Source organism: Olea europaea, chromosome 9 (genome assembly GCF_002742605.1).
Source record: "Olea europaea var. sylvestris chromosome 9, O_europaea_v1, whole genome shotgun sequence".
Taxonomy (NCBI): domain Eukaryota; kingdom Viridiplantae; phylum Streptophyta; class Magnoliopsida; order Lamiales; family Oleaceae; genus Olea; species Olea europaea.
Genome location: NC_036245.1, coordinates 10,423,153 through 10,438,733, shown reverse-complemented (window position 1 = coordinate 10,438,733; position 15,581 = coordinate 10,423,153). Strand labels below are relative to the sequence as shown.

The 15,581-nt window shown below is 40.2% G+C and overlaps 1 protein-coding gene across 1 annotated transcript; it reads right to left on the bottom strand.

The window, feature by feature from the left end:
• Positions 1-14,003: 14,003 nt before the first annotated feature.
• Positions 14,004-15,225, bottom strand: LOC111399943 (disease resistance protein RPP13-like). The gene is made up of 2 exons (XM_023027424.1): positions 15,222-15,225; positions 14,004-14,983 (listed from the first exon to the last, which is right to left on the bottom strand). The coding sequence occupies exons 1-2, from the start codon at positions 15,223-15,225 to the stop codon at positions 14,004-14,006; spliced, it is 984 nt and encodes a 327-aa protein (XP_022883192.1).
• Positions 15,226-15,581: the final 356 nt, after the last annotated feature.

Genomic DNA, 15,581 nt, shown 5'->3' with positions numbered 1-15,581 from the left:
TGTAGTAAATCTTAGTAAGTCAGCTTTAATCAGCAAACTTGGCATCACAATGTCTCCCTTGTCATGCAAGGTAGTAGACTGAGCACGACGTTTTTGTACATAATTTACACAAATGCTCCAATTCTCGATTGGAGCATTCGGCGCACTAAACAATGTAAGCAGCTATATGTATATTCGAAATTTGATATATGTTCGAATTAATCTCTTTTGTTGGGATGAACCTCCGTCTTCTGTTATTTGTGAGAGCTTCTTCCATTTGTTTCATTATTGTAAATTTTTTTTGCGCAATTGTTAATAAATATTGTCAATAGATGTGAAATGCCGATCTCTATTAGGAGTTTTAATAACAAATTATAACAGGTGTTGACAATCTATTGTTTAAAAAAATTATATTTAAATGATTTATTTAATTTTCTAGATACTCAAGGCTACAAGGTTTAATCATACTGGTTAATCATAAAACATTCTTAAAAATTCGGGTAATTAAAAACAGCAATTTTTATTTATTTATTTTTTTGTGTTAAGAAAATAAAAAAATTATAAAAGTGTGCTGGCTCTTTTTTTTTTTCGGAATTTTCTTTTTTCATTCTTTACTAAATTTAGCTCAAATGCATTAAAAAAAAAAAAAAAAGTCCTATGCTGTCCTTTTTCATGATTGAGACTATGTAAACAATATTCGTTGATAATTACACAAATATGGTGAGCTTAAAAACACGTCCCCATATTGACTCCTAAAATATAGGAGAAGTTGTGGAGCTTGCGAGAGACCTCACCCCATGAGATGAAAACATGTTTATCAACCACAGCTACTATAAGTAAAAGCATACCGTTTTAAATAAAAAGATTAGATTATGAGTTTTGACAAATATAGGGATAGAGGTGTTTTCATACATTAGGCATAAAAAGTATTCAATCTTCTTCCCCTACTAATTCTCACATTGGGAGAAGAGCCCCGCCACTTTTTGTAGGTTTTAGGCTGGCAAAGTTGTCGTTCGTGGAGGAGAGGCTAATTAAGAAAGCATCACCATTAAATTAAATTAAAGTCAATAAGATAAGAGAGGGAGTCCAATTGGAAATGTATAATTTTTTGCACTCTACACAGTTTATAATAAATGCTTCTATAATTTTTAAAAATAGAGATGGCATACAGGTATTAGTGTTATGTGTCCTGGTAATATAACCCCCACCCACCCCACTAAACGAACCCCTCAAACCTTTGATTCTTTAGTGTCTATTTAATAAATCCTTTAGCACCACAAAACAAGAAATTTAACCTCAAGGGAGCATTTGAACGTGAGTATGAAATTTGTATGGAAAGAAAATAAATTTTAGGCAATTTAACTGTCTAGAAGTTATTGGTGAAGAATTTATTAATTAAATGCGTTTGATTGATTTAGTTTTCAACCTAGAAAATATTATATTTATCTATTTTTTATTGGTGGGTAGATAAAAGAGAATGAATATATAAGAGAGAGAAAGGGAGAGTGAATTACACAGAAAATAAAAACCACAACTTCCTAAAAAGAAAATGCTTTTTTTTTTTAAAGGAAAATATGGTCACATGACCAAAACTTGAAAAATATTTTTCCATAAAAATGTTGTCAATCAAACACCATAAAAGGTAAAAACTTGGGAGGAAAAATGACATTTTTCGTAAAAAAATAAAACCAATCAAACATACTCTAGGTGAATGGACTAAGATGGATATTCTATTTTAAAAAATGCACATAGACGCTCATGTCTTGGCCATTTTTCTTTTGTTAAATGAGCACATATGTAGTTAAAGTACAGTAATCCAATTGAAAAAAATTAAAGAATGTTATATAATTGACATTATCGGAAAATATATAATTAATTCGAATGGAATTTATCCACTGAATAAACAATATTTTTACAAAAGTAAAGTACTAGTAACACAAATAAAATCAACAATACCGTACAATTGATGTACCAAAACAAAATCTGCAAATTAAAAGCCTTTGAAACAAAATACATTCTCAGTTTCAACAAATAACAAACAACTAGTTGCAAAAATAATCGAACTCAAAGACATAATAGATTTGGAACATGTATTTATGCTATCCCATAATTTGTGGGAGGAAGAAGCTTGACTTCCAATGTTTATGGGTTGCAGAAATCGATCAAATCCATTTGCATCGGTAGTATTTGGAGAAAAAGAATTCCAGCGCCGAATAGTCTAACGAGGTCTTATATCCTAATAACACAAATCGTATTCATTATTGATAACCATCGCAATGTACATACAAGCTTTTAGGCTCTTTTTTTTAATATTGTTTAATATTTTTTTTTTGGTTCATCTTATCTAATATGCTAATAATCTCTTGTGGGTAATTGCTCAACCGAGACATTTGAATGAGATAACAAACACTGTTTTTGAAATATTAACTAAAATGATGCTATCATAAGTGAGGGCATTACTTATTTATTTATTTCTCGAACTTGGCTTTCTTAGCAGATTCACTAATTCCCTGCTTTAAGAGAGACAGAGAGAAACGTAGATTAAGTTTATTTACTGATGTAGATCGAATCTACAACCACGCAGTAACAATAACACAAACGGATTGAACTCAAGAAACCAGCACTTTTCTTATTTCAAGAACAACCAAAGAAAACTTAGGTGGCGTTTTCCAAGCCTTAAATACGAAAAGAACATAACCTACTGGGCTAGCGGTCCCTTAATGAGCTGGGCTACAAAACGAAAATAAGAAATATTGAAAATAACAAACCAAGAAACTTTAAATGCTGTTTTGACTTAGTAAACAAATTCAAACTGCCAAAATCCATTCATCATTCAGAATCGTTGCGAGCTTTCCGAAATGGGGTTATGGGTCCAAAACGGACACCGTATGTGAAAATTATGTCAATTTCTTCGAACGTTGACAATCCAAGCGTTCCATGTACGCGAGCGCCTGTTCTTCCACATAAACCTCATCATTCTCCCCGGGGTCAATGGGACTCGCCCTCGAATCAGAACTGGTAGCACTATCATCGATATTGTCTCCATGGTATGGCAAACGATGCTTCACATTAAACACATCAGAAGTCTAGATATGAGAAGGAAGTCGAAGGTGATAGGCATTGGGATTAATCTTCTCTATAATTTCCACTGGACTAATGGTACGAGGTGTTAATTTTGAATGCTCATGATATGGCACTTGATCTTTAGTCAGCACCACCCAAACATAATCCCCAACGTCAAACTCAACAGAACGTCAATGCTGGTTAGCTGCCTCTTTATACTTACGGTTGGATTCCAGCAGATTGGCTCGTGTTTCCTGGTGAACCTGTTGCAAACTACGAACAAAGTCAACAGCAGTCCATTGCAACTGAGTCTTTGAGGGCAGAGTCAATAAGTCAATAGGGCTGGAAGGCAAAATACTATACACAACCTGTAATGGACTGAAACTGATGCTCCTATTTCGACCATGATTATACGCAAACTCTGTGTAGCTAAGTCGCTAATCCCATGAGTGAAGAGTATCCCCAACTAGGCACCGCAACAAATCACCCAATGAACGATTAACTACCTCAGTCTACCCATCTGTCTGAGGGTGGTAAGCACTGCTAAAATTGAGCGACGTATTAACTGACTTCCATAAGCTCCGCCAAAAGTGACCGATGAACAGTGTGTCTCTGCCTAACACAATAGAAGTGGGCAACCCATGAAGACAATAAATCTCTCTGAACATTAGCTGTGAAACCTTGACAACATCAGTGGTTCACTTACAAGAAATGAAGTGTGCCGTCTTCAAAAAACGATCTACAACCACAAAGATGGAGTCAATATCACGCTGTGTGCGCGATAAACCCAGGACAAAATCCATGCTAATTTTAGTCTACGGAGCTGAAGGCACCGCTAAGGCTTGATAAAGGCCAGCACTCGTGGCTTTTCCTTTTACCACATGGCACACTCTGCATCGTGGCTGAAGTCAAGCTTTCCTTAATGGTCACAAACGCCTACTCTGCCTCGGGAGTCCATTGAAACTTACTCTCCTTCATGCAATCAGTAATGGGAGACATGATGCTACTAAAGTGCTGAATAAATCGTCGATAAAACGACGTCAAGCCATGGAAACTCCGCACATCAGAAACTGATTATGGCTGCGGCCACTGCTGGATCGCATCAAACATAGCTGAATCCATTATCACCCCACTGGCTGACACAACATACCCCAAAAATAAAACATTGTTGGTATAGAATACACTCTTTTTTGGGGCTGCAAAGAATTGCTCCTTGCGCAGAACAGTAAGGACTTTCCTTAGATGCTCACCATAAGACTCTTCCGATCCACTGTACACTAATATGTCATCAAAGTATACAACAACACACTTACCAATAAACGATCGGAGTGCTTGGTTCATCACCTGCATGAACATGCTCAGTGCATTGGATAATTCGAAAGGCATAACTAGCCACTCGAACAATCCCTCCCGTGTCTTAAATGTTGTCTTCCACTCATCATCAGGGCGGACTCTGATCTGATGGTAACCACTTTTCAAGTCCAGCTTGGTAAATACTATTGCTCTAGCCAATTGATCAAGTAAGTCATCTAATCTCAATATCGAAAAGCGGTAACGAACTGTAATTTTGTTGATGGCTCTGCTGTCTATACACATCCGATAACTCCCATCTTTCTTTGGCACTAGAAGTGCGGGGACTGCACACGGGCTGAGGCTTTCTCTAATGTAACCCTTCTGCACCAACTTCTCTACCTGTTTCCTCAACTCTTCATGTTCTGCTGGGCCCATTTGATAATATGGGCAGCTAGGTAGAGACGTGCCTGGTACTAAATCAATCTGATGTTGTATGTCCCGCAAAGGTGGAAGACCTTGTGGAAGGTCATCTAGGAACACATCGTGGAATTCAGACACCAAGGCGGTAGCTTTGGGGTGAAGACTTGCCCCTCGGCTGCCATAGGAACTGTCGACACTCCTGTCGTCCCAGTTCCCACTAACACCAATTCAACACCTTCCACCAATATCTCACGCACAAACAAGGACCTAGAAAGTAGATTGCTACTGTTCCCTGTCGAAGACATACAATGAGTATCTTTGGAAGGTAGTAGTACAATCTTTTTACCCGAAAAGGTAAACGTGTACGCGTTCCAACGCCCTTCATGACACACATCCCTATCAAACTACCAGGGATGACCCAACAATAGATGACACGCATCCAAAGGTACCACATCACACCGAACACTATCACGATACAAACTGCCTATGGAAAAAGATACCAACACACGTCTAGTAGCACAAATTTCATTACCTCGTCTAAACAATGCCAAGCTATAAGGAGTAGGGTGAGATTCAGTGTTTAACTATAGCTTCTGCACAATGGCTTCAGAACCATATTTTCACAACTGCCCGAATCAATGATGAACCTGCAAACCTTTCCTCCAACGGTACATGTGGACAGAAAAATGTTATTTCGTTGCAGGTCCTCAGACGACCCCTTAGGCATAAGGCACGCCCGTCGCATCACCAAAAGAGGCCCCATGTCACCTATATGCACAACTTCGATCTCTTCTTATTCACCACATGAACAACATCGACTTGTATTGCCCCTTCGACGAACAAGCCTAAGCGTGACTGTCCTTGGGATGGACAGTCCTTTCTCAAATGACCAAAACCACCACACCCAAAGTATGACTACCACGCCCTTGTCCACCAGAAGGAGCCCAGACATCCAGACTAGTGGTTGGAAGGGCCGCTGGTCGAGTGTTTCGATTAGCACCTTGATCCCTAGATGTAGAGGATTAGGACGGACCAGATGTTGGATTTGGGGCAAATAGTCGACACCCACCTCCAGATGGACCCCCAGAAACGCCAACTGCATAACAGCGTAGTTGTTGATTTTCAGCTTGAAGTGTACGCTGATGAGCCTCTGAAACAGACACCGGCAAAAACATATTAAGAACATCCTACAAGTTCAATCGTAGTCCACCAATATAGCGCGCTACCAACTAGTCTTCTGATTCTCCCACATCATTTCGCACTATTAATTGGTAAAACTCTGTAGAATATACATCTACAAAACGACCGCCTTGCCTTAAATTCTGTAAGCGTTGATACAAGGTCTTGGCATAATTAAAGAGAAGAAACACTGCCTTCAACTGTTTCTTCATTTTTTCCTACGACTGGATTTTCGTCTTACCCTGACGGATCCGATTCTGCTTCAGTTGCTGCCACCAAGCAGCAGCGCAATCGCGTAAACCAGTTGCCACCAAAGGTACCATCTATTATCAGGCACTTCTTTGTAATCTAAAATCTCCTCTACTGCTATTAGCCAATCGAAGAATTCATCCACCTCGATCCCACCGTGAAACTCAGGTATATCAACCTTGATTCCGGATTCCCAAGACTGGAACACGTCCTGTTGTGGCATACAAGGCTCCTGAATGCGATCGCCACGTGCCTCTGATAAGGTCTCTTCATCAGATCTCTCACTTGATTCATATCTTCCTTTCCCGTCACTTGCTAGGACACGACATTGGAGAACATGAGATGTTCCGTTCTGCACCACCTTCGCTGCCCACATCATAAATTGATCAAGTCGAACTGTCAACATTGCGACTTGGTTATGCAGATCTGTAACCTTGTCAATCAGGCCACCACGACCAGCTCGTCCTCCTCCACGAACCATGCTCTGATACCAAATGATGTAGATCGAATGTACAACCACAAAATAACAATAACACAAACGGATTGAACTCAAGAAACCAACACTTTTCTTATTTAAAGAACAACCAAAGAATACCTAGGAGTCATTTTTCAAGCCTTAAATACGAAATGAACAAATAACATACAGGCCAGCAATCTCTTAATGGGCTGGGCTACAAAAAGAAAATAAGAAATATTGAAAATAACAAACCAAGAAACTTTAAATGCTGTTTTGACTTAGTAAACAAATTCAAACTTCCAAAATCCATCATACATCATGGAGAAGTGGTGAGTTCATTCAGAATCATCACGAGCTTTCCGAAATGGAGTTATGGGCCCAAAACGGACACCTCCGAAAGTCATGACAATTTTTTCGAACGTCAACAATCCAAGCATTCCATGTACGCAAGTGCCTGTTCTTCCACACAAACCACATCTTTCTCCTCGGGGCCAACGAGATTCGCCCTCGAATCAGAACTGGTAGCACTGCCATCGATGTTGTCTCCATGGTATGGCAAAATATGCTTCACATTAAACACATCAGAAGTCCAGATATGAGAAGGAAGTCAAAGGCAATAGGTGTTGAGATTAATCTTCTCTATAATTTCCACTGGACCAATGGTACGAGGCGCTAATTTTGAATGCTCATGAGATGGCACTCGATCTTTAGTTAGCACCACCCAAACATAATCCCCAACGTCAAACTCAACAGAATGTCGATGCTGGTCAGCTACCTCTTTATATTGACGATTGAATTCCAGTAGATTGGCTCATGTTTTCTCGTGGACCTGTTACAAACTACGAACAAAGTCAATAGTAGTCCTATGCAATCGAGTCTTTGAGGGCAGAGTCAATAAGTCAACAGGGCTGCGAGGAAAAATACTATACACAACCTGGAACGGACTGAAATCGGTGCTCCTATTTCGAGCATGATTATACGCAAACTCTGCCTGGCTAAACGGCTGATCCCATGAGCGAAGATTATCCCCAACTAGGCATTGTAACAAATCACCCAACGAATGATTAACTACCTCAGTCTGCCCATCTGTCTAAGGGTGGTAAGCACTGCTAATATTGAGCGATGTTTTAACTTATTTCCATAAGCTCCACCAAAAGTGACCGATAAACAGTGTCTCTGTTAGACACAATAGAAGTGGGCAACCTATGAAGACGATAAATCTCTCTGAAAAATAGCTGTGAAACTTTGACAGCTTCAGTGGTTTGCTTACAAGGTATGAAGTGTTCCATCTTCGAAAAATGATCCACAACCACAAAGATGGAGTCATTACCACGCTGAGTGTGTGGTAAACTCAGGACAAAATCCATGCTAATATCAGTCCAAGGATCTGAAGGCACTGGTGAGGGTTGATAAAGACCAGCATTCGTGGCTTTTCCTTTTGCCACGTGGCACACCTTGCACCGTGAAACAAACTTCTCCACTTCAGCAGAAAAATGAAGCACTAACCAGAGCCAAAGTGCGATCTCGCCTAACATAACCCTCGCCGTGAATCTCCTCAATCAATTTCAGACGAAGACTGCAATCTGGTATACACAACTGAACACCTCGAAACACATAACCATTCTCTAACAGAAAGGAGGAATGGGATCCCTACAATAAACTGTGGAAAATGGGGCCAAAATGAGGATCATCAGCATAAAGAGAGGTAAAGTTGTCAAAGCCGGTAACTGCCACTTGTAGACGTACTAATAACCCATGCCGCCGACTGAGTGCATCTACCACACGATTAGAAGAACCAGCCTGATGCTTAATGACGAAGTTGAACTGTTGTAAGAAGGCAACCCACGATGCATGATGGGCAGACACAGACTCTTGACTGGACAAATGTTTGAGGGCTTCATGATCACTTTATAAGATAAATTCTCGCTGAAATAGATAACGTCGCCAATAGCGAATTGCCTGAACAACGGCATAAAGTTCTACATCATAAGTGTTATACCTCCCACGAGCCCCTGCTAATTTCTGACTGAAATAAGCTACTGGTTTTCCTTTCTAACTAAGGACAGCGCCGATGCCCAGTTTGGAGGCATCACAATGTAATGCGAAAGGCTTTGTGAAATCAGGCAACGCAAGTATCGGGGTCGAAGTCAAGTGTTCCTTAATGGTCACAAATGCCTTCTCTGCCTCAGGAGTCCACTGAAACTTACTCTCCTTCATGCAATCAGTAATGGGAGACATGATGCTACTAAAGTGCTGAATAAATCGTCGATAAAACGACGCCAAGCCATGGAAACTCCGCACATTAAAAACTGATTATGGCCGCGGCCACTGCTGGATCACAACAACCTTAGCTGAATCCACTGTCACCCCACTGGCTGACACAACATACCCCAAAAACAAAACACTGTCGGTATAGAATGAACTCTTTTTTGGGACTACAAAGAATTGCTCCTTACGCAGAACAATAAGGACTTCCCTTAGATGCTCACCATGAGACTCTTCCGATCTACTGTACACTAATATGTCATCAAAGTATACAACAACACACTTACCAATAAATGATCGGAGTGCTTGGTTCATCACCTGCATGAACATGCTCGGTGCATTGGATGATCCTAAAGGTATAACTAGCCACTCGAACAATCCCTCCCTTGCCTTAAATGCTGTCTTCTACTCATCACAAGGGTGGACTCTGATCTGATGGTAACCACCTTTCAAGTCCAGCTTGGTAAATACTGTTGCTCTAGCCAATTGATCAAGTAACTTATCTAATCTCGGTATCGAAAAGTGGTAATGAACTGTTATTTTATTGATGGCTCTGCTGTCTATACACATCCAATAACTCCCATATTTCTTTGGCACTAAAAGTGTGGGGACTGCACACGGGCTGAGGCTTTCTCTAATGTAACCCCTGTGCACCAACTCCTCTACTTGTTTCCTCAACTCTTCATGTTCTACTGGGCCCATTCGATAATATGGGCAGGTAGGTAGCGACGTGCTTAGTACTAAATCAATCTGATGTTGTATGTCCCACAAAGGTGGAAGACCTTGTGAAAGGTCATCTGGGAACACATCGTGGAATTCAGACACCAAGGCGGCATCTTTGGGGTGAAGAGTCGCCCTCTCGACTGCCATAGGAACTGTCGACACTCCCGTCGTCCCAGTTCCCACTAACACTAATACAACACCTTCCACCAACATCTCACACACAAACAAGGACCTAGAAAGTAGATTGCTACTGTCCCCTGCTGAAGACATACAATGAGTATCTTTGGAAGGTAGTAGCACAATCTTTTTATCGGAAAAGGTGAACGTGTATGCATTCCAACGCCTTTCATGACACACATCCCTATCAAACTGCAGGGACGACCCAACAATAGATGACACACGTCCATAGGCACCACATCACACCAAACATTATCACGATACACACTGCCAGTAGAAAAAGATACCAACACACGTCTAGTAACATAAATTTTTTTACCATGTCTCAACCATGCCAAGCTATAAGGAGCAGGGTGAGGTTTGGTGTTTAACTGTAGCTTCTGCACAGTGGGCTTCAGAAACCACATTTTCACAACTGCCGAATCAATGATGAACCTACAAACCTTTTCTCCAATGGTACATGTGTATAGAAAAATATTGTTTCGCTGTAGGTCCTCAGACGACCCTTAGGCATAACGCACGTCCACCGTACCACCAAAAGAGGCCCCGTGTCACCTGTATGCACAACTTCGGTCTCTTCTTCTTCATCTACCACATGAACAACATCGGTTTGTGTTGCCCCTCCGACGAATAAGCCTGAGCGTAACTATCCTTGGGATGGACCGTCCTTCCTCAAATGACCAAAACCACCACACCTAAAACATGACTACCACGCCCTCATCCACTAGAAGGAGCCCAGCCACCCAGACTAGCGGTTGGAGGGGCCGCTGGCCGAGTGTTCCGATCAGCACCTCGATCCCCAGATGTAGAGGATTGGGACGGACTAGATGTGGGATTTGGGGCAAATGGTCGACACCCACCTCCAGATGGATCGCTAAAAATGCCAACTACAGAACGGCGTAGTTGTTGATTTTCAGCTTGAAGTGCACGCTGATGAGCCTCTGAAACAGACACTGGCAAAAACATATTAAGAACATCCTGGAAGTTCAACTGTAGTCCACCAATGTAGCGCGCCACCAACTGGTCTTCTGATTCTCCCACATCATTTCGAACTATTAATTGGTAAAACTTTGTAGAATACACATCTACAGAACAGCCACCTTGCCTTAAATTCTGTAAGCATTGATGCAAGGTCCTGGCATAGTTAAAGAGAAGAAATGCTGCCTTCAACTGTTTCTTCATTTTTTCCCACGACTGAATTTTCGCCTTACCCTGACAGCTCTGATTCTGCTTCAGTTGCTGCCACCAAGCAGCAGCGCGACCGCATAAACGAGTCGCCACCAAAGGTACCCTCTTATTGTCGGGAACTTCTTTGTAATCTAAAATCTCCTCTACTATTGCTAGCCAATCGAGGAATTCATCCACCTCGATCCCACCGTGAAACTCAGGTGTATCAACCTTGATTCTGGATTCCCAACACTGGAACCCGTCCTGTTATGGCATACGAGGCTCCTGAACGCGATTTCCACGTGCCTCCGATAAGGTCTCCTCATCAGGCCTCTCACTTGATTCATATCCTCCTTCCCCATCACTTGTTGGGACACAACGTTAGGAAACAGGAGGTGTTCCGTTCTGCACCATTAAGTCGAACTGTCAACGCCATGACTTGGTTACGCAGATCTGTAACTTCATCAATCTAGCCACCACGACCAGCTCGTCCTCCTCCACGAACCATGCTCTGATACCAAATGATGTAGATCGAATCTACAACCACGCAATAACAATAACACAAATAGATTGAACTCAAGAAATCAGCACTTTTCTTATTTCAAGAACAACCAAAGAAAACCTAGGAGGCATTTTCTAAGCCTTAAATGCGAAAAGAACAAATAACCTACTGGGCAGTAGTCCGTTAATGGGCTGGGCTGTAAAACGAAAATAAGAAATATTGAAAATAACAAACCAAGAAACTTTAAATGCTGTTTTGACTTAGTAAACAAATTCAAATTGCCAAAATCCATCATACGTCACGGCGAAACGATGGGTTCATTTAGAATCGTCGCGAGCTTTTTGAAATGGGGTTATGGGCCCAAAACGGACACCGTATGCGAAATTTATGCCAATTTCTTAGAACATCAACAATACAAACGTTCCATGTACACAAGCATCTGTTCTCCCATACGAACCTCATCATTCTCCCGGGGCGTAGAAGGTTGAGAATTGTCCACGACAATGGGGAACAAGCCATCTGACTCAACTTCCTGGATATATTGGTATTAATAGATTTATATCCAAAATCTAGGAAATAACAGAGAAATACAGGATGAGGAATTGATTTACCTCATACATAGAGGTTGGGTACTAGCCATGACATTGGGCAATAAATCATCTAACTCTTCTTTTTTGATCTATTGGCAGGTTCGTCAATAATTTTCTTCGTGTAACTAAAAATTAAGAAAGTAACATACACATATAGGATGAGAAATTTATTTACCTTTAAATGATCAAGTTTGGTTTTCCTTGTATGGAAGAGACCTGACTCATCTTGCTAGAGCTGTTGGCAATGAAGATCAATATTTTTTCCCTGATGTAACAAAATCTTAAGAAAGTAACATAAATATATGTAGGATGAGGAATTGATTTACCCCGAATTTTGATAGATAGAATCATTCTTTCATTGGATGGATAAGAACTTGAAGGCCATCATATCCCTGGCTCTGTCGGACCTCAAGTATATCATTTGCTGATTTCATAGCAGAAGGATTGGAATCATCTATCTCAATTATTTCAAATGTAAGTATTTCTCCAATACCAAAAGGCTCTGCTTGTTTCAGGCAATTCCCGAGGATTAGGTGCTCAAGTCTAGGAAAATGGGGCGTCGTCAGCCCTCCATTGTTCCAAATTTGTCTCCCAAATTACCAAGAATGTTAGTTTGGGAAATTTTCCTTCAGTTGGCACCCACTCCCGGCCTTGAAAGGCAAAATCTCGCAATTTTAGCACTTCAAGATTGGGAAGTGAACCAAAAATCGTCATATCTTCCCAACGAAATCTAGCACGTTCCATAGTTATCTTTTTGAGACTTAATGGAAAAGTGATGTTCTTTCGGAAAGTGGAAGTTGCAGGTGATTCAAAGAGAAATTCTAGTGTTTCAAGTTTTTGGAGATGGGCAAAATCACCGAGACACCACATAAAAGAATGACAATAATGAATACCCAATTTTTTTGCATTTGGAATAGTTTCAAGGACTTGTCTTGTATACCCTAAATCTTCTACCATTCAAAGTGTATCCAGCTTTTTTAGAACGAAACATTGTTCTCTTTCAATTGGGAGAATAATTGGAGGAGGCTGGAAAACTCGAGAGAATTTGAGATGCCTCAACTGTGGCATATTCCAAATTTCCACTGGTAGTTTGATTGTAATTCCTGATGGGTCAACAATTATTAAAGTATGCAGATTCCTAAGCAAGGAAATAGGAGGAGGAATCTCAGCATTACTGGTGATAGATATGTGACACATGATAGCAATATACCTCAAGTTAACTAGTTGCAGTATTTCCTCAGAGCATCTAACAAGCTCTACTCCCACCGTATCCAATACCCTCAGCAATAGATAACAAAAATAATAAAAAGAATGCAATCGGGTATCATCCAAACCAGTATATATAAAAGAACGTACAAGATACATTGATTGCATTATGAAGTCCTCGTCGTTCAGACTGTATGAAGCATCATCGTGAATACTCAGACGACGCTTGTAACTTCCATCTTCTAGAAAGGCGCGCATATATCTGTTCTTGACACATAGAATATTTTCCTCACGAGCCATCCTCACGCAGAGCTGTCTCAAAAGATCATGCATGCTGCAGGTTTTAATTTTCCCATTAATAGACCCTTTTTGATGAACCAAATAAGATGTCTGTCAATAAGATCCACGAGGTATTGCCCTGCAACCTCTTCCAAGCATTTAAGTTCATGTGGTTTTACAAATCCCTCAGCAACCTATAATTTGATGAGTCTAGAGATGGGAATCTCATAGTTTTCTGGAAAAACTCCCATATAAAGAAAACATGCTTTTAAATGAGGAGACAAGTGGCTGTAACTTAGAGTTAGTATCTCTGAGCAATTATCTTTTTCTGCGATAATTGAACTTAAGTTTTCTGCAACATACTTCCAGTAATCTTGTGTCTTATTGACCTTTGAGAGGAATCCACCAATAACGACAATCAGTAATGGAAGCCCTTGACAATTTTTCGCTATTCTCATTCCAACGTCCACAAACTCAAGTGGGCAATTTTCTTTTCCAAACACCTTAGCGAGAAATAAATTCCAACTTCTTCTTCATTTAAAAAATGCATCTGGTGACAAGTGTTAGATGAGCCAACATAATCAGCCACATCTGATAGCCTCGTTGTCAATATGATTCGGCTTCCATTGTTGCCATTTGGAAACAACATTTGTATTTCATTCCAAGCCTTCTTAGTCCACACATCATCAACTACAATTAGGTATCTCTTGCATTTCAGATTTTTGTGGATATAGTCTTTTAATTGTTCATCACGCACTTTGCAAATGTCATCAGTAACAACAACAATATTGTCTAGAAGACTTAGAAGATCGTTCTGAACATGATATTGTTGAGACAGTGTCACCCAAGCACGAATATCAAAGTAATACTTGACATATGAATCATCAAAAATACTCAAAGCGAGAGTAGTCTTACCACTTCCTCCCATTCCAACAATGGGAATAATTTGGAATTGAGGTTGTTCTTCGTTACAGAGTCGATCCTTTACCTTCTTCAAGTATTCAACAAATCCAACTACACTATTCTGACCACCAGGAGCAGGTTTTGATTGCGAAAATTTCCTCGTGTGCAGATTTTGTTCACCACTCCCATCATTAATCTTCACTGCCTCTTCCACGTGGGTATCAATTTCTGTTATTCTTTTCTCTAAGTCTATAATCTTACCCGCCTCTTCCACGATGGAATCAATTTCTGTACTTATTTTCTGCAAGTCTGCCTGAAGTTCGATGTCAGACATCATACTTTCAGATCGTGATGGAAAATTGCGGCCTTCTATTATATCTTCTGCATGATAAGCCGCATGTCTGATTCTTCTTTCCAGTGATTTCACTTCTTCGCTGCTATTTTGGGAAGATTCTTCGAGAAAAACCAGTAATAAATCGAGCTTTTCTAAGAGAGGTACAAGCGCTTGCTTAGAAGGAATCAGAACTCCATCTGTATTGATGATCGCTCAAGAGGAGTTAATTAAATCATCAATTACTAACATTTACTCCCGGTTACTACTTGCTCCCCACTTTTAAAAGGTTACTGACTGCTCACCCACTTTTGAAAAAAATTACTCATCCATCACTCATTTCATCTCCATCCATCCAACTCAACAATTATGTCTATGTGGCAAATAGATTTCTTACGTGGCTACTAACACCATTAAAATTTGATAGGTTGGATTTACCCATTTCATTAATAACACTTTCTCACTATTTATTTAAATCTCCAAAATAAATTGAACGACACAACAATTCTTTCTTCCCCACAAAAAAAGTTCTCCCCAATCTTCTGTACAATTGCATAATCAAAACCCATTCCAAGAAATTGCATCCATGAAGATTTTTATTGTTGAGCATTAATGAAAATTATTCCAAATCGATCCCCAAATTGAAAACCCATTAATGTTATAAGAACCCTAGATACATACAATGAAAACAAAAAAAAAATGGTGAAATTGATGTGTCAAACTCGTGTCTTGATAATGAGGAACATGAGCAACCCACCATGTCCTCAAACAGTAGGCAACTATCATTTTGATGAAGAA